Below are 20,740 nucleotides of genomic sequence, written 5' to 3'. Positions count from 1 at the left end.
GCAGCTCCGCGCCACCCTCCGGAGCCCCGCGCAGCTTCGCGCCGGGATCGGGAGGGTGGCGTGGAGGTGTCTGTGCTCCAGGGCTTCTTGCAGCTCCGCGCCACCCTCTGGTGCCCCGCGCAGCTCCGCGCCGGGATCGGGAGGGTGGCGCGGAGCTGCAAGAAGCCCTGGAGCACAGGCAGCTCCGCGCCACCCTCCAGAGCCCTGCGCAGCTTCGCGCCGGGATCGGGAGGGTGGCGTGGAGGTGTCTGTGCTCCAGGGCTTCTTGCAGCTCCGCGCCACCCTCTGGAGCCCCGCGCAGCTTCGCGCCGGGATCGGGAGGGTGGCGCGGAGCTGTAAGAAGCCCTGGAGCACAGGCAGCTCCGCGCCACCCTCCGGAGCCCCGCGCAGCTTCGCGCCGGGATCGGGAGGGTGGCGTGGAGGTGTCTGTGCTCCAGGGCTTCTTGCAGCTCCGCGCCACCCTCTGGAGCCCCGCGCAGCTTCGCGCCGGGATCGGGAGGGTGGTGCGGAGCTGCAAGAAGCCCTGGAGCGCAGGCAGCTCCGCGCCACCCTCCAGAGCCCTGCGCAGCTCCGCGCCGGGATCGGGAGGGTGGCGCGGAGCTGCAAGAAGCCCTGGAGCGCAGGCAGCTCCGCGCCACCCTCCAGAGCCCTGCGCAGCTCCGCGCCGGGATCGGGAGGGTGGCGCGGAGCTGCAAGAAGCCCTGGAGCACAGGCAGCTCTGTCCCACCCTTCGGAGCTCCGCGCAGCTTCGCCGGGATCGGGAGGGTGGCGCGGAGCTGCAAGAAGCCCGGGAAAGCCTGCATTCGCCCCATAGGACGCACACACATTTCCCCTTCATTTTTGGAGGGGAAAAAGTGCGTCCTATAGGGCGAAAAATACGGTACTGGAAAAGCAATACAATTCCAACAAAAGACGAGTAGTTACTAAAATTAAGCAAATCTATTGAATTGGCGAAACTAACTGAAATAGTAAGAAATCAATCAAGTGAAAAAATCAGGAGAGAATGGGGTGTCTTTCTAAATTATATGAAGAAGGTAGGTTCCCCAAATTGCGATTGGCTCAGTCTAGATTAAAAACTCCACAGGTAAACAAATTATCTCTCCACAAAGTTTAAAATGATTACAGACAACCAAAAATATGAGATTATGGGAACCATGTAGTAGTTGAAGGAAGTCAATTTTTTTTCTCTTTTTTCTTTTTCTTTTTCTTTTGATATTTTTCTTTTTTCTTTTCCTACTTTTTCTTTTTTGTAGTTTTGTATTTTTCTTTTTATTATTCATTTTTGGGTACATGTTAGTTAGGGTAATTTGTATTATTTGTATAACTGTATTTCTTTTTGTATGTGTGTAATATCAATATTGCAAATAAAAATTATAAATAAAATAAATGTTTGCTATAATATGCCAGAGGGCCCCAAGCAGCAGGAGACGCCATTAGTGAAAGCGCCCCTCTTGTTACGAGTGGTTTTGGGCTGAGAACGGACCTCCAGAACGAATTAAAGTCGTAACTGGAGGTACCACTGGAGTACATCTTCTACTCTTAAATTTAATGTCATAGAATTGGTAAGTGCTTTATCATTAGGGGTTTTTGTTTGTTTCACAAATGTAGATGAAATATCGATAAGATGCCGTGGTAAGGTAGCACTGCTCCTAACGTGATTTTTATTACTATATAAATCACTTTGGAGCTTCTTATGGGATGCAGTTCTCAAAAGCATTAAACTAAATAACTTGAGCTCTTAATGGAGAGGCTTTTACAAAAAACAGTAACAATGGAGTGGGCCTGTTAACTTAGATGACCATGGACCAGTCAAAGGATTCTGTTCAGGGAAGTTTTAGTGTTTGATGCTAGTTTGTGTTTTTACTATTTTTTGTTGGGAGCCACCCAGAGTGGCTGCCGCACCCCAGGCTGATGGGCAGCAGATAAATTTATTATTATTATTATTATTATTATTATTATTATTATTATTATTATTATTTATACTCTTCACCCTCAGGTGCCTCCTTCTAGAACGTGATGAGCTTAGACCAAATTCACCATTGACTGAGCGACTGTTGCGGAAGACCACAGCCCTTCACGCTCTGGGATAAACCTTGGAAAAGCCTTCTTGTTCAACAGGCTCGTCATCAGCTTTCCTAATCAACAATTTCCTATTATGGCAAGAAGCAAACCACATTGAGGAGACACTATGTTGCACTTTTTCACTTCAGCTTTTGCACCTCTTTCATAACATTGCTTTCTTGAACTGTTCAAAGTAAATGGCTCCCATATCTATTTAGGGAGGCAAAGGGGAGTGGGGCATGACAAGACAGCTACAGGAAGATTCTTTTTTGAGGTTACAGTGGTACCTTGGGATGCAAACAGGATCCGTTCCAGAGCCCAGTTTGCATCCTGAACAGAACATAAGACATGACAGTGCATCTCCATGTGTGCGGGTCACGTTTTGCCGCTTCCGCACATGCTTGTGACGTCATTTTGACCATCTGCGCATGCACGAGCGGCGAAACCCAGAAGCAACGCGTTCCGTTACTTCCGGGTTTCCGCGGAGCGGAACCCAAAAATACTTATCCTAAAGCGTTTTTATTTATGACTGTACTGCTGTTTCCAGAATAGCATGGGATGAAGTTGTATGGTATAACTGGGAAACTAATGCACTGTAAAAACTGCATTGCCTTTGTGCCTTGGCAGCCTCAGAAACTATTGCCATGATGCAATTAATAGTTTGGGGACTACAGGTTGTATACACAAATTTTGTAATACACATTTTTCCACATGGTACCTCCAAAAGTGCCTCGGGTATGCTTGTGAATATATCTTGTGGACAACCTTGGAGTATGGAAGTGTTTTCTTTCATTTCGGGGGGGGGGGGGTTATGGCAATAGTTGCTTTACGTTATTTCCCTGATCTCTTATCATTTGTAAACTGGAAGATGTTATCATACAGCTACAATGTTCTCTTCTTAACTAAATTGTGTGTAAATCAACAAGAGCAACTGTGGATCTGATCTGAAAGAATAACATTTTTTTCATTAATGCCTGTAATTTCCAACAATATTTTTATGACTAAGAATTGCTGCCATGTAGTAAAAATAGCCTTCTTTTTCACAAAGCATTCAATACCCAGAATTGTAGTGAGTGTTTGTTAATCATGCTTTGGCGGGGGCGGGGGGGGGAGCGGTACTGGAATAATTATGCAAACTATGATTTTATTAATAATTTTATCTTCTGTTTATGCATAAAAATTGTTTCCCATTGACCACAAACATCTCCATGTTTCTGTTTGAATAACATTACCTGTGCCCATCTTACCATACGTTTTGGACAATGAACATTTTATGTAATTCATTAATGGAATGGAAATTTGTCACTATAATTGCTGCTTCCCAGGGTAGAAATGAAACAGTTCCTTTAACAAAATTTAATTTTTGGATATACAGTTCAGCAGAAGCTCTCATTCAGAGCAACAGATAAAATTTGATGAGCATATACATATGATATTCCAGTGGTTCTTCCCTCCCTCCCCGCCAGCTCGCACTTTATGCGCTTCTTCCTAAATTAGGTTTGTGGTATGAGAACTGCCATGTGCTGCCTTCCTGTGACACATGGATAGCATGAGAAAACTCAGATGATGTGGGAGCAGCATTTTACAAGTGCTCATCTGAAGAGGCCCAGAATTTCTTTTTTATTAACACTTAACACCTTGCAAAAACTAATCCTCTTTGGGCACTGAAAAATAATACAATAGAAAAGCCATGTTTTTTTAAAAAAGCAAGCAGCTAGCAAACACAATCTCATTCTCTCATATAGATAGATAGATAGATAGATAGATAGATAGATAGATAGATGATAGATGATAGATGATAGATAAAATCACCAGCATCTCTTTTGAATGTAGTAATAAGTACAAAGTACAGGTTCTAGAGGAAGAAAGGAAAGAGACAAGGCTGCTCTTACTATCTAGTCTTGACTGTAAAGATACAGAGATTACTTGTGGGTTGGGATTTTTTTTAAAAAAGAGATTTATTGATTTCCAATATATAACAATTACAAGAAGGGTTATCAGTATTTTATATAAGGATGCAATAGGTCAACAAAATCATCTATATATAAAAATAAAGATATCACATATATTGAATAATGCATGTAATCTCTTTGTTAATTTTTCTGATACAGCAATAAACCATCCTTTTTTCCCCAATGAGAAATACACTGTGTTCCAATCGTTTCCCATTCTGTGCCACTAGTAGGCATGCTGCTACTAAAAAAGTTTTTGGTTCTTTATAGCAAAGGTCAGATTGCCCTTCTTTAAAAATAGTTCCCAAACTTGTGGTACATTCAACATGTTGACCTGTAATATAGCTCTTATCTGTAAATACCCTCTCTCAGAAGGGCGTATATGTTCACATGCCCACATGTGAAATGTTGTACCTATACTATTGCAGCCTCTCCAGCACAAAGGTGGGATTGTTTTATTAACATACCTACACTGTAATGGTGTCAAATGCCACCCATGTAATAATTTAAATGTATTTTCTCATATCAGAGTTTAGATACTGATTTTAGTGGTTTAGTCCACAAATTATTCCACTCTACCTCTGCAATCTCATTCCCACCGATGTTTCAAGGAGTTACAACCTCCAATTGTTAACTCATTATTTGATAAGAGTGTAGATAAAGATTTTTTGGGTATATTCATCTATATGTAAAATCAAATTTTCCAATAGAGTAAAAGGTCTTGTGGCACTTTGCAGTTTAACTTCAGGGTGTGATGTAAGAGACACTCCAGATGACCCCTCCCCCACTTATGCGTGATCGATGTGTGCATGACCATGTATATGTGCAGTGCCAGGAAATAGATTCCGACCTGGAAATGGAGGGAGAGCACTGGAGTGTCCTTGTGGCTTGTGAGAAGGCCCGCCCCAGAGCCCCAAGACGACTTCAGTGGGGCTGGAGGAAACCCCAGAGAGACCTGAGGGGCAGCAGGGCTTTGAGGCTGCTCAGCTTCCCTGCCCAACAGCTGATGGGGGGCATAGCACAGAGACAGCGGCGGCGGCAGCAGCTTTCCTTCACGTTCTCCAGACGGCCCCAGAGCTTCAATTCTAGTTGAGGTGGGGGTTTTTTGGACACATTATTTTTGGTCTTGATTCAAGAAAGCGGCAGAGAGGGCACTTGGAGGCGTTTTAGTGTGTGTTGCCTGGAACGTAACCCCTGTGAAAGTGGAGAGTCGCCTGTATTTGTTGATTGTAATGCCAGTTTACACCCTGCATTCCAATTTTTCTCATTTGTTCTCTCACTTTCTGAACTTTTCTTCCTGTCATCTAAGAAAGGTGGATGCAGTACAAAAAGTATCCCTGGTGAGATTGAAGGAGCTAATTTAGGAGCCCACATATTCTCTACCTTCAGATCTGCCTTTGCAAATGGATTTGTTATAGAATTAAAAATATTTTTATTTTATATTAAAAATGGTAGATTTAGTACTCTATATATTTCTACCAGACTCCATTTGCTACCCTTTTATCATTTGCATTATGTATTGCTCCAATTATATTCTGAATATGGCTAGGTAATAGCCATATGAAGTCAAGCAAGACTCCGGAGAATGCTGATAGATCACAGCAAATTGTAATCTGGGTCTTTTATCCTGGTGTAAAGTTTACTATCATATTTTCCCCTTTTTTGAAAGATCCCAGTTGAAATACTAGTGAACACATTTTCTTGTCGTACTCAATACATCTGGACTACTGCAAAGAGATTCTCCCTTCAGGAATGAAGGCCTAACTTGAGCCTTGACTCTCCTATCATGAACGTGTTGTACATCTATAAAGCTAGCGTTTTCCTGAAAGGACAAAGCTGTAGCCTCTGATGTAAAGTCATTTCCTCCCTCATTAAACTTTTCCGGAGGAAGGTTCTGATTTTTTGTTGACGATGACCTACCACGGAGAGCAGCATTGGGCCACACATGCTATAATGGCCTTTTTATAGAAGGCACTCTCTCTGGTGGTGTTGATGTAGGATTTGGGGTGTCCCAAGCTTATTGTGATATGGAAAAGAGAGTCATGGGGAGGCATTGACTAAAGCTTATTCAAGTAGCATTGGTTCTGGCCAACCTAAATCTTAAGATCCTCACCTTTTTTTAAAAGTAGAGAAAGAGTGGAATGGAAATTCAAAACAGGACTATATCTTATTCAGTGTTCCGTTCTTTTCTTTGTCACCACCCCACTGCCTCAGTTACTACTAGGTTGGGGCTTTTCGGCACTAACCGCCAACAGATTTATACCACTCACAGATGTGCTGGGAACAGAACTGAGTAACAAACCAATAAAATTTCAAGTAATTTTATTAAAATCAAAAACCAAGTACAGTCTTTTTTTATGCCTCCCATCAGGGTTCTGCACTGAAGCGAAGTTGCTGAGCACCTTTGGACAAGAAGTTTCATGTCAAAAGTCTTCTGCTCTGCTAATTAATAGGAAACTATTTTTCATGTATAATTATGTGTATCAATCAAAGGCACGTAATAATATTGCTCAGCTAAAATACTAAAGGGAAGAAACCTTTTGCCATCCAAAACCGCTTATTAATCTTCAGCAGCATATGCTAGGCCAATGAAATAAAGAGCATCGCAACCAGCCAAGTCTTACGCTTGACAGGAGGTTGTGCTGTGCCGTAGTGCACAGGAATATCTGTTGATACAACCATTCGGAATATATCCCTGGTACAACGCAGATTAATATCAATCGAGTAGGACAGAAAATAATGTATCAGTGTGTCCTACCACATTTGACATATGAAACCTTATCCATAAAAGATCGTAAGACATTGAAATATAAGCATTCCAATGGCTTTAAACTTATTTTTATTTAACATATGAAACCAGTAAGATGCATTAAAAATGCTGCAATTTTACAGCTTCGTCTATAATGGACTATTCAGTTATCCATTTTTCTCCATGCAGTGTCCTTTAGCACTGCCAACTGATAAAAACTGAATATCCAATTCCTCTCTTCCTCAAGAGCAATGATTCAGCATTTCTTATCTGAAGAGATCTGTTGCTTCCCGTAAAACCTTCATGCAGTGTATTTTAACACTGCTACTTGATACAAACTGAGTATCTGATTCTGTCTTCCTGCAGCAATGATTCAACATTTCTTACTTATCCGAAGAGACCTATTGATTCCCCAAAATCTGATTCATTACAAAACAAGACTTCAGAACGTACATTATACATAACAGCAATGAAAATGCCATCTATGATATAACACATTTCTTTTCTTCTTCTTTGTTGTTGTTGGCAGCCATCTGTCTCGGGAGGTAGGTGGGAGTGAAAGTGGAAGTTGCAGCGCGTGCTGTGGCTGTGGCTGTGGAAACCGATACAGGAGGGACATAATTTGTTGCAGCTGGCAGAGGTGAAGGCACCCACTGGTGTTGCTGCTGCAGATGCGCCCGGGTGTTGCTCCTCACGGAGGTCGTTGCTCTTGCTATGGCTACATAACCTGACGGTCTGTCTTCACGATAACAGATCAGATATGCAGGATAAATCTGAGGCTTCTCAAATATGACAAAAATTGATGGGTCTGCCACATCATTCACGCAGCTGTCATAACAGTTGATCATGCCACTGGATTTTTCTGGGGGACGAGTATACGCTGCATTCCCCACAACAAAATCACCAACCAGAACCTGAGCCACAAACATTGCCTTCACCGTTGTATCCCGTGGACAGTAGTGGTGGGAATAGGATGCATCTCTGGCAAAGTAGCTTCCTAGGAAGAAGCAAGGGGCAGGGGTTCAAAACGTTAAGTCCATACACATACAGTTGAGTGCTGTGAACAGAGCTGACACAGGTTTTGACAACTGACACTTTATGCAGCTGAAGACATTTCAAACCACAAGCGTTTTTGCTAAGTCTTTGGGAAAAAGTTAAAACCAAAAGGAAATTATAGATGAAAGCTTTCCTTGTATGGAGGAATTAAAAACAAAGACAACTAGAAGTACTTGGTACTCCATGGAGTAATAGTCCCCAGATTTTAATGAATATTTTAACATTGAATTAATAGATTTGTAAGCTGCCTTGATATGGTTTGAGATGGTATATAAAATAAGGTGATATCTAAACAAGCCATACTCAGAGCAGATCCATACCCAGTCAGGGCCTAGCTATGGTGTGTGAGGTGGGTTGCCGCCAGGGACGGAGGTGCAAAATCGGCCAAAAATATGTCCATAAATAAAAATATTTATTATTGCCTGATAGGAAAAGGTTTTATATAGAGGATGAATTGAATGGGGGAGATGGAGGAGAGGCAGAAAGAAGAGCTAATTTGTCCCTGGCTGGGGGCGCAATCTGGATGGTTCTGCCAGGGGCGCAAGTTCACCTAGCTATGGCTCTGTCTCAAAGAATGAAAACAATGAAGTTATTTGATTCCTTTTTGGTTTCCATGGGTCTATTCCAAGTACAACTAATGTTAGATTATCACCCATTTTAAATAAAGTGAATAAAAATACTAGTTGAAATTAGTCAGCTGGGCCAGTCCATGGTCAATGGCAACTGTATAGTAAAATATCTGAGAGCATTATGTGCTATATTTTAATATGAGGGAAATCATTGCATGAAGTGCTGAGTGAGACCCTTCCATAACTCAATATACTGACAGATCCAACCCAATCCTGCGGCTGAATGAGCAGATTTTGTGCTGGCCTAGGTTGAAATTCTCACTCATCCAGGAAGCTCACTAAAGGACCAGGGGTCGGCCGGTCACACTTACTCCACGGTTGTAGCGAGGATCCAAATGGTTAACAGCCATGTACCTGCCACAGTAGCTCACTGGTTACTTCAAGACTAGATGGCTGAAATGCCCTGGACGTGATGCAGAAGCAGCAGCACAACTGCTGGTAGGAGGAGACCTTGTCAGCATCTAAGCCCTGTGCTCAGAGATCTGTGCTGCTGGCCACTTTGCTACTGGGCCAAGTTCAAGGTGTTGCTCTTAGTATATAAAGCCCTTAACAACTTAGGGGGCCACCAGGTGGCGCGTTAGAAGATGGCTGACAATAACATCTCTCTGACCCATATGAGGTACTAAGGGGCTGCTATGGGAAGTATGCAGCCTTCCTAAACCCCCCCTGGATATGGGGGGGGGGTTCTGCCCTGCCAGCGGTGTTCACAATGCACCCCCTGAAACGAGTGATGGGGGTGCCGAACACTTGGCACAGGCCCTCGGTGAAGTCAGATCTTCCTGACGCCGATTCCAATCAGCGTGTGCTGGTTGCTTCAGCTCGGAGTTATAATTGGAAATATATGATTGGAAATGAAGCTGAAAGCACATACATCAAGTAAAGCTTGACAGATAAGACTGCTGATTAATGGATCTCTGCGACCAGGAGTGATGGATGGATAAGTAAATCTTCTGATGAATCACTACAAGGAGACTGTATGTTTGGAACGAAGGGGGGGGGGTGGAGGAAAAAACTCTTTTTTTCTTTGCATGATGTGATATTAATAACCCTTCACCCCAGATAGAAACAAGATCGTCGCATTTTCATGAATCATAGGCAGGATTTTAAGAACTATGTGGGATGGATACAACAGGAGAGAAGACTGGTGAACGGTGAGAAAAGAGGAAAATTTTTATGACGCAGTTAAAAAATGGCAACTCGCCAAGACAGGCTTGCCGGAGAAAGAAGGACTGGGGGAGGAGAATCAGGATTGTTCGAATGAGAAGGAATGTTGGAATGCAAGTTTGACCTGACAGAGCCCCCAGACTCATTTGATTTATTTGGTAAGCCTGAGAAAAATAAAGGACAGATTGGAGATTAATTTTGTTTATGGAAGCGTTGTACAGAGGCTGTCCCTGACCGATATGATTTTTGGAAGAGTACAAAATCCACATAGAATGCCAGCTTTCAACCTGCTTGTGAAACTCATCAGAGATCGCAAAGAAAGGAATTTACGATAACAACAAGAAGAGAAAGGAAGTAATAAAGGACTATCCGGATCAAACTGGACAGAACTGTCTAATGAAAGCAGTAAGATAAGTGATGCTGTTTTGGACTCGAGCCGAGCTTGATGTATGGGCACCCCCAACAAAAAAATTTGGCTGTATAATTTGGAACTAATGTGATATGGATAATGTGATGTGATTGGCCTGTTAATAAAAATTATTTTTAAAAAAAGCCCTTAACAACTTGGGACTAGACTACCTATGAGCTTGCCTCACCCCATACCTGCCCACTCAATGGCTTCTAGAGGTGAAACTGGCATTACTGCGGGTGCCACATAGTGGTCATTCTGCACTGACAAGAGCATGGTTGCCCATTGGGCACTTTTTTCAGGGCCTGCTAAAAAGCTTTCTTGTTTAGACAAACCTACCCAAATGCTTAGAAAGTTCAGGTAATTTAAATCTGTTCTAGTATTTTAACTTTTGCATATTTTATAGTATGGTTGTGATTTTTTCTTGATTTTACAGTTTTATTTTTAGTAAAACATTTTCAGGCTTTTTACAATCAAGCAGTATATAAATTTTATTTTTTTAAAAATGTACAACCACCTGGCTTCTTGGAAGGAGGATAGGATACTAAAAAAGTATTTTTGAAAGGCATTGTGAAGTGCAACAATGAGCTTGTTAAAGAAATCCTGGAATCTTCCTTTACACCACCTGTTGGGGACTGTGATTACCAATCAACTCACTAGGGGACATTTAAAAAGAATCCCTTCTTTACCATAAGATGGAGCATGAGGTGGTAGAACAAGTCTGTGTCAGTCAGAGCCTTGAACAGACTATGGTTTTTTTTCACATAAAAGCTATGAAACCCACGTCTGATTGATAGGCGGCACTTTCCAACATACAGTTCCCGGAAGTACCGTATTTTTCGCCCTATAGGACGCACTTTTTCCCCTCCAAAAATGAAGGGGAAATCTGGGTGCGTCTTATGGGGCGAATGCAGGCTTTTGCTGAAGCTTGGAGAGTGAGAGGGGTCGGTGCGCACAGACCCCTCTCGCTCTCCAGGCTTCAGGAAGACATCCGCAGCATGGGGAGCCTTGCAGGAGTTCCCCGCAAGGCTCCCCACGCTGTGGATAGCAGCCTGCCACCCAGCGCGAGGGGTGCCCTGAAGCAGAGCGCCCCCCCGCGCCCGGCAGACATGGGCCAGCCCCACAAGCTCGGGGGACAGCAGGGAGGCGCAGCGCCGCCATCCCGCTGTTCCTCAACCTGGTTCGGTTTCCCCGACCTGCTTTTGGGGGGGGGGGAAATAAAGGGAAAAAATAAAAAATTATCCCCCCCCCCCCAAAAAAAACTAGGTGCGTCCTATGGGACGGAGCGTCCTATGGGACGAAAAATACGGTATCCATTGGAATACTAAGTGCGAACGGTCCATTAACTGATTTGCCTCACGTGCAGCCCACTATTCTAGTTCTGCATCTGACTGATTTTATTTTATAGAGGATGAGATCAAACTATGAGGAATAGTAAAATCAAACTATATAAAAATGAGGTGACTCTCTTGTTTAAATCCTGCATTTGTTTCAAGGCACCTCACACCACCAGCCAGGAGACTAAACAATGGCTGTCCCAAGGGCTGCTCATCAGTCTCATGGTTGAACAGAGATAAGAACCAATCGTCTCTCCACCACAATGGCAGCTTATCACAAAGTGTGACTTATCACATCAGTATGTTGTCCTTTCCACAAGGAATTGAGTGTGCCAAAACAGGAAGCTCTCCCTCAAGGAGGTGAGGCAGACAAACAATGACTGGGCCAAGGCTGAAACATGCATGCTGGATGGAAAGAAGATGAACAGTACAACCCTCAACGTGTCTCTTGTTACATTTTAGAGTGTAAACGTCTCTGGGCAGGGACCTGTCTTGTGCAACTCTACACGTCTTCTCAGAGCAACTTACTCCTACGTAAGCGCTTACAGGATTTGAATCTTCTTCTAGGAAGGGCTGGTGCTATGCTGTTTTTATAGTAATTACTTGTATAGTTTTAATAGATGGGGGGGGGAGAAATCTTTCAGTGCTTAATTGTTTCCCTCCCTAGGCTTTTAGCTGTTCTTATTTTTATCTGTAAGCCACTAAGAATCCCTGTCAGGGGAAAAGGTGGGGTATAAATTATAATGTAATGTAATGTAATAATATATCCTATCCTATCATATTTTAAAACCAACAATAGGGCACATTGAACTCATAATTTAAGCACTTTTAAAACCCACTTGTTTCAGTGAGAAAGACTGGTGTGTGCTAGGTGCCCCTGAAACCAATGGGACTTCACACCAGGTGGCGCCAGATGTTGCTCAGCTACAAGTCCTAACATTCCTGATCATTGCCCAGGGCTCAGGAGAGGGATGGCTCAGCCACCTGCTTTGCCATGCCACCTGAACAGGTCACAGGCTCCCAGCCACCACTGATGAAAGGGAGTTAAATTGGAAGAGAGGTGAAGTCAGCACTCACATCACTCTCCTCTTTGTTTTTGGGGTGGAGGGTGAACTGTACGTTGACAGGTTTTTAATCATACCTGGCCATCACAACTCCAAAATCTGCTCTTTTAGATTTTAATTTCCTCAACTTTCACATCACAGACAGGAACAGATTCCTAAGGGAAATCATCATTGATCTAAAAAACATCCTTTCAAATGGGAAATACCCTTGTTTATCTCTCTCTTCCCTGGAAACTCCTGAAGCTTTTTAATTTCAGTTTTTAGCAGGGGCGATGGCTTCTACAGTGAGCTTGCTGGTATCTTATTTAACACTCTACATACCTTTTCCATAGGCTGTTCCATTGGTTCCACAGATTCTCCAATCAAAGTTGTCACTGCAGATGGCCTCCAAGCTAGAAGGATTAGTCCCATGGAACAGAAGTCTCTCATCCACTGTCTTTCCCCCATTTTTCTTCTTCATCTGTTCTTTTTGCCTAGAATGAAACAAACGTTTCTCACTTCCTGTTGAAGTTTAGGCAGGTAGCAACCACTGCCCTCTGCTGGAGTGATGGGCCAAATCTGCCCATGAATTTGGATCAAATGAGATTTGAAGGATTCCTAAACACTCTGGGAGTTTCCAGCTGGCACAGCTGGCCAGTTTCTATCAATGCCCTGGTCTCTCTGTGAAAGATAGATGAGTCAAGCAGTAATCACTCCTCAGGGCCATCTTCACCAGTTTAGTAGGGGAGATAACCAGAACAAATGGAAAGCGCCAAGGAAGTCCAGCTGAGCATAGATAAGAGCTCAGTACTGAGCTATCACGATGAGAGTAGACAGTACTTTGTTCATTTATTTTTTACACAACAAATGTCTCCCCCATAAATTCTTGACTGTAATACAATGACACTTTCACATATGTGTTTCATTCTGCCAGCAATATGAAAAGATTAGCATTTATGGTACAGTTTACAACCCCCCACCCTGCACTGTTATGATCATCTGCCTTATTATCCCCATCATGACTTAGGAAAGTGTCAGGCCAGAGACGTCCTTGATAGGCATTGTGTTAATAACCTCACATGACGGATGCACTGATGTCAGACTGCGTGAAATGAAATGGCAAATGTTTGTGGAAACAGATTCTGAATTCTATGCCATATTCTGTGCTTTTCTTGCTTCTAGGGAATCACAGCACTGGAACTACATTTACTCTAAAGCAAGTGACTTACATTTTGTTGTTTACAGTGTGCCCATGTCTAAAACCAGGATTAGTGAGTTATCCAGTTTCGTCCTCAAAGCTTTTTTTTTTTACCCAAGAAGCTGAAGGTGCTAAGATTTAAGAGTCCATACCAAACTTCATATGATGCAGGCAAAGTTATCAGCACCAACGAGGTTGTACACATGAAGTGCATGAACAACCTGAGTATAGTTGGACTGTTGTAGTTTAAAAGAACAGAAGCAGTTAAAGTTTTAATCTTTGCCCCTCTGCTGTTTGCCATTCAAAATTTAATTTCCCAAGTTGAGAGACGAAGATTTTGAAAGAGCAACGCGGGAGAGAAATTGTTGAATACTTTAAAACTCATATGCTGCTTTTCAGTAAATAATCAAACATCTGGTTTGCACTGTTGACTAGGGTAATGTGAGAAAATGGAAACAAACCATTGGAAGATTTGCCAAAGGGACGGATTCTGAATTCTTTTTAGTTTATCGATGGAATAATTGCTCATTGTCTTTTGAAAAAGAGTCTCAATCTTAGTATATTCAGGAGTCGTCTTGATGACTTCAACAGCCTAAAATAAAAGGTATCATAATGTGTTGACTGTATTCCCATGGCCCCAGAGAAAACTGACTGCCTTCAATTTTTAAAAATTGTTATATTATTAAACAGTTATATAATATACAAAATCCTAATGTGATACACAATATCATTTAATATATCAGTGGTTCCCAGTCTCCCACCCACCGATCAGCTGACAAGTGCTGAATATCTTGGCAAACCACAGAAATCTTCAGTAAGAAATCCTCTACACCCTGAAGGTCTTGCTCCTTGTCAGTCACTGTTCGTTCAGATCCCGCAAGTGTGTATGTTTGCATTTGTCATTTTACTTAAGAAAAATGTAACTATCTTCTTTCTAGACATAGACGGAATTAATGACATGTACAAGTGTCAGCCTAGAAAAATTATATCCTTTCCTGCAGTAAATCAGTTACCTTGTACCCAATTGCAGGTAGTGCTGATTTATCCCAGGTGTTTGGATAGTCTGTGAATGGAGTGGACGCTGGAGCCTGATTTGTGTGGCTGGAGGGAAGAGAGAGAACATATTTGACTGCAGCTTCTTTTTCTCTAAATGCAGCAGCTCCTCATGGCTGCTGCCGCCTGCAATAAGAAACTGGTTTACCTGTAAACATGACAGCTGACGTTATGTTTGATTTGTATATTGCTCTTTTTCACAATACAGTGGTACCTCCGGTTTCGCACGGGATCCATTCCGGAGCTCCGGTCGGATCCCGAGGAATTCGCAACCCGAGGTACCTGTTCTGTGCAAGCGTGTGGAGCGGTAGAGCACTTCTGCGCATGCGTGCGGGGTGAGACCGGAAAAATACTTCCAGGTTTGCCGCATTCACATCCTGAAGGATACGCAACCAGAGGTGTGCGTATCCAGAGGTACCACTGTACTCACTTATCACAAGTAATACATTTTGTCTTTAGCTGCAGGTGATTCCCCTGCTCATCAATACATGTACAGTCATACCTCAGGTTGAAGTAGCTTCAGGTTGAGTGTTTCAGGTTACGCTCCGCGGTGACCCGGAAGTAACGGAACGCTTACTTCTGGGTTTTGCCGCTCACGCACGCGCAGACACTCAAAATGTCACGCGCATGCGCGGAAGCGCCAAATCACACACGTGCAGACGCGGGGTGCGTTTGCTTCAGGATGCGAACGGGGCTCCAGAACGGATCCCATTCGCATCCAGAGGTACCACTGTATATAGGAAATTTCCTATACTGAATGTTGTGTTGTATGTCAAGCAGTTGAGGGAGGGAGGGAGAGAGGGAGGGAGGAAGAAATAAAAGCGAGAGAAAGAGAGAGACAGGAGAAAGAGAGAGAGAGAGAGAGAGAAAGGTGCAATGCTAACACACAAGGATTTGTGATCGTGTGGGGACAGCCTGTCTCATCCAGGGTTCTTTATTTACCTTACTGGAACTATGTATCCACCATTCTCACATGTCTCATTCCAGGGACATCTTACCAAATCCTAGTTTGAGAAACTAGGCTCTAATCATCGTCTGGCAGCACATAAGCCAAACACTCTATGGTAGCATAAGGGGACTAAAACAAGACAGCACATTTTCCCAGTGTGTAATGAAATTATTCAGTCTCTCTGGGGTATAAGCATGGATAGATATAATTTCATACGCTGGATAGTCTGCTTTTTAAAGCAAAAGATGATAAAAATGTTGACTTTATACCCCTTCTTTGTCTTTACATCTTCAGAGGAAACAAACTTGGGGCGTCTCCGAACCTCTCTCTGGGTTTGATACTGCAGGTTTCTCTGTTTCATATCTTGAAAAAGAGGACACATGTTTTAATTCAGCCAGTCAGAGAACACAAGCCAACTTTCTGTTTTTCTAACAGGAAAGGGTGAAGCAGAGCAGCTGTTCTTTGGCCACCAAAAGCCAACTAAAAAGTCTTACACCTCCAAGGGAATTTGAGAGCAGAATGGCAGATTCTCTATGCACCCTTGCAATTTGTCCTTTGTGTATCATTTCTAAGCTTTAAGTGGGTATTTTCATAGTCAGCATTAAATGTTACGATGGAATACAAAGGTGGAGTTAGTCTCTTAGATGCTATGGAATTCTGGGAAACTTTGACTATACTGCAGGCCATTGTAGTTACAGTACCTTTAAAGCTGATCTCGTATTGCTGGGAGCCAGCTTTGAACTGGACACTGCCCTCTGGAACTGCTAGAAATAAATTCTCCAGGTCATCAGAACCTAGACTGGATTCCTGGAGTTGTCCACCCTGTAAAGGAAAAATGTGAAATGTGACAAGTAAAGCCACAGGAAAGTCATTAGGATCAGCACAGCCAAGTGTTTCCCCAATTTAAAATGAAATGCTTATGTAATACCACTGGCATGCAAATACAAACACTGCTAAAACAGCTTACTGGATGCATATTAAGGCAAATGAAAATTAAAGTACTGAAACTGACTTTAGAACTTGGAAGCCAAGCCTTATGAGGAGTGACTGAGGGAGTTGGGTATTTTTAGCCTGGAAAAGAGGAGACTGGGAGGAGATATGGTAGTCATCTTCAAATATCTAAAGGGCTGTCACATGGAGGAAAGAGCAAGCTTGTTTTCACCTGCTCTGCAGAGCAGGACTCAAACCAATGCATTCAAATTACAAAAAAGGAGATACTGACTCAACATCAGGAAGAACTTTCTGATAGTAAGAGCTGTTCAGCAGTGGAACAGACTCTCAGGAGAGATGGTGGACTCTCCTTCCTTGGAGGTTTTTAAGCAGAGGTTGAGTGGCCATCTGTCCTGGATGCTTCAGCTGAGATTCCTGCATTGCAGGGGGGTGGACTAAATGACTCTCAGCATCCCTTTCCAACTCTGCAATTCTATGATTTCTATAATACATCAGGAGTAGAGAACCTGTTTCAGCCAGAGAACTGCATTTCTTTCTGGGCATTATGTGCCACTTGTGGATGAGAGTCAGAGGCAAGAGTGAGCAAACAGAAGGGTTCAATTTTACCTTTGTACAGTAGAATAGTTTCTACACGTACCCCACCCCTCCACCCTCCATCAAGGAATGCAAGGAAGATTATCAGAATTCAAAGACACTCAAGGAATGCGCAAAGCAAGACCAGTGAGGCCTGGGCAGAGTCCCAAGGAGAAGCGGCCAGGAGGAGCACATTCAGCCCTCAGGCCTCTGCCTCCCATCCATTAACACAGATGCAGCTGGATAGCAGGCAAAGGACGATTTACACCACAAGAGCTTTGCTTTTTCCAGCCACCCATAAAAAGTATATTTTCCAAAAGACTCTTATGTTCTTAAGCGACACAATTTTGGCAGATCAGGAAATGGGAAACAGCAATAATCGGAGAAAGGGGTTTGGGCTCAGGAGTGTCAAATGTTGGCAATTCTTACCATGGTCTAAGTGCAGGAATGTCAAAATTCCCTCCTTTCCAGAAAAGCTCGTAAGTGGTATGGGTTTTCCATAAACCTCATACCTTACTCCTGCATGTTTACCTTTGATTATGAAGCCTCCCAGAGAGAGAGGTGTGTGTGTGTGTGTAAAATAAATTTATAAATTGAACCTTATCTTCAATGAAAAGAATCTACTGTGTTGTTAACATGAAAGTAGGGATCATTTAAATACAACTGCCCTAGATGCACACAGGGCTTTTTATAGTGAAATCCTCAAATAAAAGATATCTTGCAACAACAAATGAAATATACTGACAGCCCAGCTGTATAATTCTAAACATTATTGTTCGGAAGAAAACCGTTAAGCACAGTGGGACATAGGATTATAGTGCAAAGGAGCATTTTTGCATAAGTTGTTGGGGGGGGGTCACTTACGATACCAAACAAATAGGAGCCTGGATCAAATGTTACTTTGTCTTCATTGTTTGCAAAAACTGGAGACTCTTAATGGGCTTGAGATTCCTCTCCAAGAAGTAATGTCTGAAGAAGTCCAGAGACCCTGGCAGCAGGCATTCTGCACAATACCAGAGACAAACAGAATTCACACTGACCTGTCCCCCATATTCAGTCCACTGGCCCAGGTCATTCTTCCAGTACCAAAGCCACTTTGTTGTCATTACAAACTTAGGAGGTTTGGTGACAGATGATGGGGTGGACAGACGTCGAACACGGGACATAGAAGTGGTCATGGTGCTGAAATCGATGTATTCTGGATCTGAAATACTATGCAAATGTGAAAGAGGGAACATGTCTAATTGTAAATGGGTACCAACTTTACAGATACAATACTGCACATTCTAATTAGACAATTAATGATCTTCCAATATATATTATCATCATACCTTCTAACACCCAAGTTTTCTGCCATGATGGAACTGGCATGGAGAAGACGAAGGTAAGCCCATGGGGACATGCTCTTTATTTCCTGATCATTAGGACTGGGAATGTTCTGAATAAGTTATTTTGTGAACAAGAAGGTGTGAATCTGAACTTATTTCTGTGGTTTATTAGGCCATGGCAAAACGAGACGGTTGACATTAATTCTAAGACAGGAGACCCTCCACGTTGAACCATTTTTGAACCCTGGTACCAGCCTGTTCTCAAAACTATCCTAAAGGCATTATATTATTTATTAAGTTTGTGTACTGCCCTATACCCATAGATCTCAGGACAGTTCACAACACTCAGGAAATGCCTCATGCCATACAAATTAAGTTCCCAAGTACAACCTCCCACTTGAATAGGAGGCTATCAAGACAAAGGCAAGGAACAGACAAAAAGATGACAAGGCTCAGTTAATCATTTACTAAGATCACAGTTTTTCACCCTTAAAGCAAAACACCAGAGTGGGAAGCAAACAAGATGGCCAGTTTTAGTCATTTTCTCCTTAAGAAATTAAGAGTTCTTCCAAACTCTTAATTTGCAAGATGGAGATGGACAAGGTGAAAAATGAGCAGAATTTACTCATGTGAAAGCCCCTCCCTTCCCTATTAAAAGGCATTAGCTAAAAATATTACTAAAACTTTCCTGTAGCCAGTAGCTATTTTAGCTCCTATTCCAGCTCCAAAGAGAAGAACTCTCTTCTTCTCAGTACACTCAAGAACAGCACACACCCACTCTGCCTTAAGGATAGGTATATTCTTCCCTTTCCATTTCTTGCTCTTTGTATGGGTCCTGCTAGCAAAACCGTCACACCTACGTTTCTGTAGGCTTTTTAAAATAATCTTTCACCTTTCATAACAAGGGGTGGGCGGGCGTGTATTGTAGGAGTTGCTGCCTGCTTAAATTGTAATTTTTCGGTCTTTAGCAGCATTTATATATTCTGTCACTGCTATTTCATATAATAAATCAAGCTTTCTTTATTCCTTTGGTGTGAGATGTTCTTGTGGGCATTAAGGTTATGGGTTAACACATATTCATAACAAACACGTAATTCCAGCAAAAGTTCCTAAACTTCTTTGTAGTACCGTATTTTTTGCTCTATAAGACTCACTTTTCCCCTCCTAAAAAGTAAGGGGAAATGTGTGTGTGCGTCTTATAGAGCGAATGCAGGCTGCGCAGCTACCCCAGAAGCCAGAACAGCAAGAGGGATTGCTGCTTTCGCTGCGCAGCGATCCCTCTTGCTGTTCTGGCTTCTGAGATCCAGAATATTTTTTTTCTTGTTTTCCTCCTCCAAAAACTAGGTGCGTCTTGTGGTCTGGTGCGTCTTATAGAGCAAAAAATATGGTATGTGGGTTCATAGCACATACTGTAACAATGTACCCCGAGGCAAGTAGCTGGTCTTCCAACTTTGCCCTGTCACTGGACCCCTGTGGTTTCTTTAAAGCAAAAAGTGCCTTTTCTCAAAATAACCAGATTCTCTCCTACAAGCTCTGCAGCCTCGCGCAATGACACTACAGAGGATGCTTCCTCTTATTCTCCTACACCAGGATTCTTAACAGGGACTCAACCTGTACATAGTAGTCAGCGCTCACATTTCCCACTCTTGGTCACACCCTCCCAACATGTTTTATCAAGCAAGAAATAATGAACATTTCCCCAAGGCTCCATTCCATCTGTTCATGAACTGGGGAGGGGAAAGAGTCCATAATTTTAATGGTAGGTTTATTGTAGCTGAGAGACAGAATAACAACAGGAAAACCCCCAGAAACCCAGACGACAAAAGTCAGAGATTGATGTGCATTATAGTGCGTGAAATAAGTATTTGAACCCCTATCAACCAGCCAGATGTCAGGCTACCTGGTATCTTCACTGTATGTAAAGAGCTGAGATTAGAAGCACCTGCTGTAAGGGAGAGGTCTTAGCTGTAATCCCAGCTCGTTATAGTACCTGTACAAAACACACCTGTCGACAGAAGCAATCAATCCAGCAGATTCCAAAGTAGCCATCATGACCAAGACCAAAGAGCTGTCCAAGGATGTCAGAAACAAGACTGTAGAACTGCACAAGGCTGGACTGGGCTACAAGACTATTGCCAAGCAGCTTGGTGAGAATGTGGTGCAATAATTCACAAATGGAAGAAACACAAAATAACTGTCAACCTCCCTTGGTCTGGGGCTCCATGCAAGATCTCATCTCGTGGAGTTGCAATGATCAAGAGAAAGGTGATGAAGCAGCCCAGAACTAC

General features: G+C 42.8%; 2 protein-coding genes across 7 annotated transcripts in view; one reads left to right on the top strand and one right to left on the bottom strand.

Moving 5' to 3' along the window:
• Window positions 1–20,740, top strand: part of TTC38 (tetratricopeptide repeat domain 38) — a 256,120-nt gene that overhangs the window by 89,330 nt on the left and 146,050 nt on the right. For 4 of the 5 annotated variants that reach the window (XM_083503399.1, XM_083503400.1, XM_083503401.1 and 1 more), the window contains one exon: window positions 1,997–2,293. In XM_083503399.1, the coding sequence (XP_083359525.1) occupies window positions 1,997–2,090 (94 nt within the window). In that variant the 3' untranslated portion in view covers window positions 2,091–2,293. Of the gene's footprint in view, window positions 1–1,996; window positions 2,294–2,416; window positions 4,142–20,740 lie in introns of those variants that run through there. The other variant, XM_083503403.1, reaches the window with a different exon arrangement.
• The window catches only part of LOC310706941 (protein mono-ADP-ribosyltransferase PARP12-like), a 30,999-nt gene continuing 16,577 nt past the window's right edge, over window positions 6,319–20,740 (bottom strand). For both annotated transcript variants that reach the window (XM_083503350.1, XM_083503349.1), the window contains 7 exons: window positions 18,165–18,336; window positions 16,302–16,422; window positions 15,870–15,963; window positions 14,612–14,699; window positions 14,060–14,190; window positions 12,743–12,894; window positions 6,319–7,759 (listed from right to left, as the gene is read on the bottom strand). In XM_083503350.1, the coding sequence (XP_083359476.1) occupies window positions 7,245–7,759; window positions 12,743–12,894; window positions 14,060–14,190; window positions 14,612–14,699; window positions 15,870–15,963; window positions 16,302–16,422; window positions 18,165–18,336 (1,273 nt within the window). In that variant the 3' untranslated portion in view covers window positions 6,319–7,244. The remainder of the gene's footprint in view (window positions 7,760–12,742; window positions 12,895–14,059; window positions 14,191–14,611; window positions 14,700–15,869; window positions 15,964–16,301; window positions 16,423–18,164; window positions 18,337–20,740) is intronic.

Source organism: Podarcis liolepis (genome assembly GCF_965112155.1).
Source record: "Podarcis liolepis genome assembly, chromosome: 5".
NCBI lineage: Eukaryota > Metazoa > Chordata > Lepidosauria > Squamata > Lacertidae > Podarcis > Podarcis liolepis.
The sequence above is the reverse complement of the archived record's forward strand: the minus strand, read 5'-3'. Positions and strand labels throughout refer to the sequence as shown.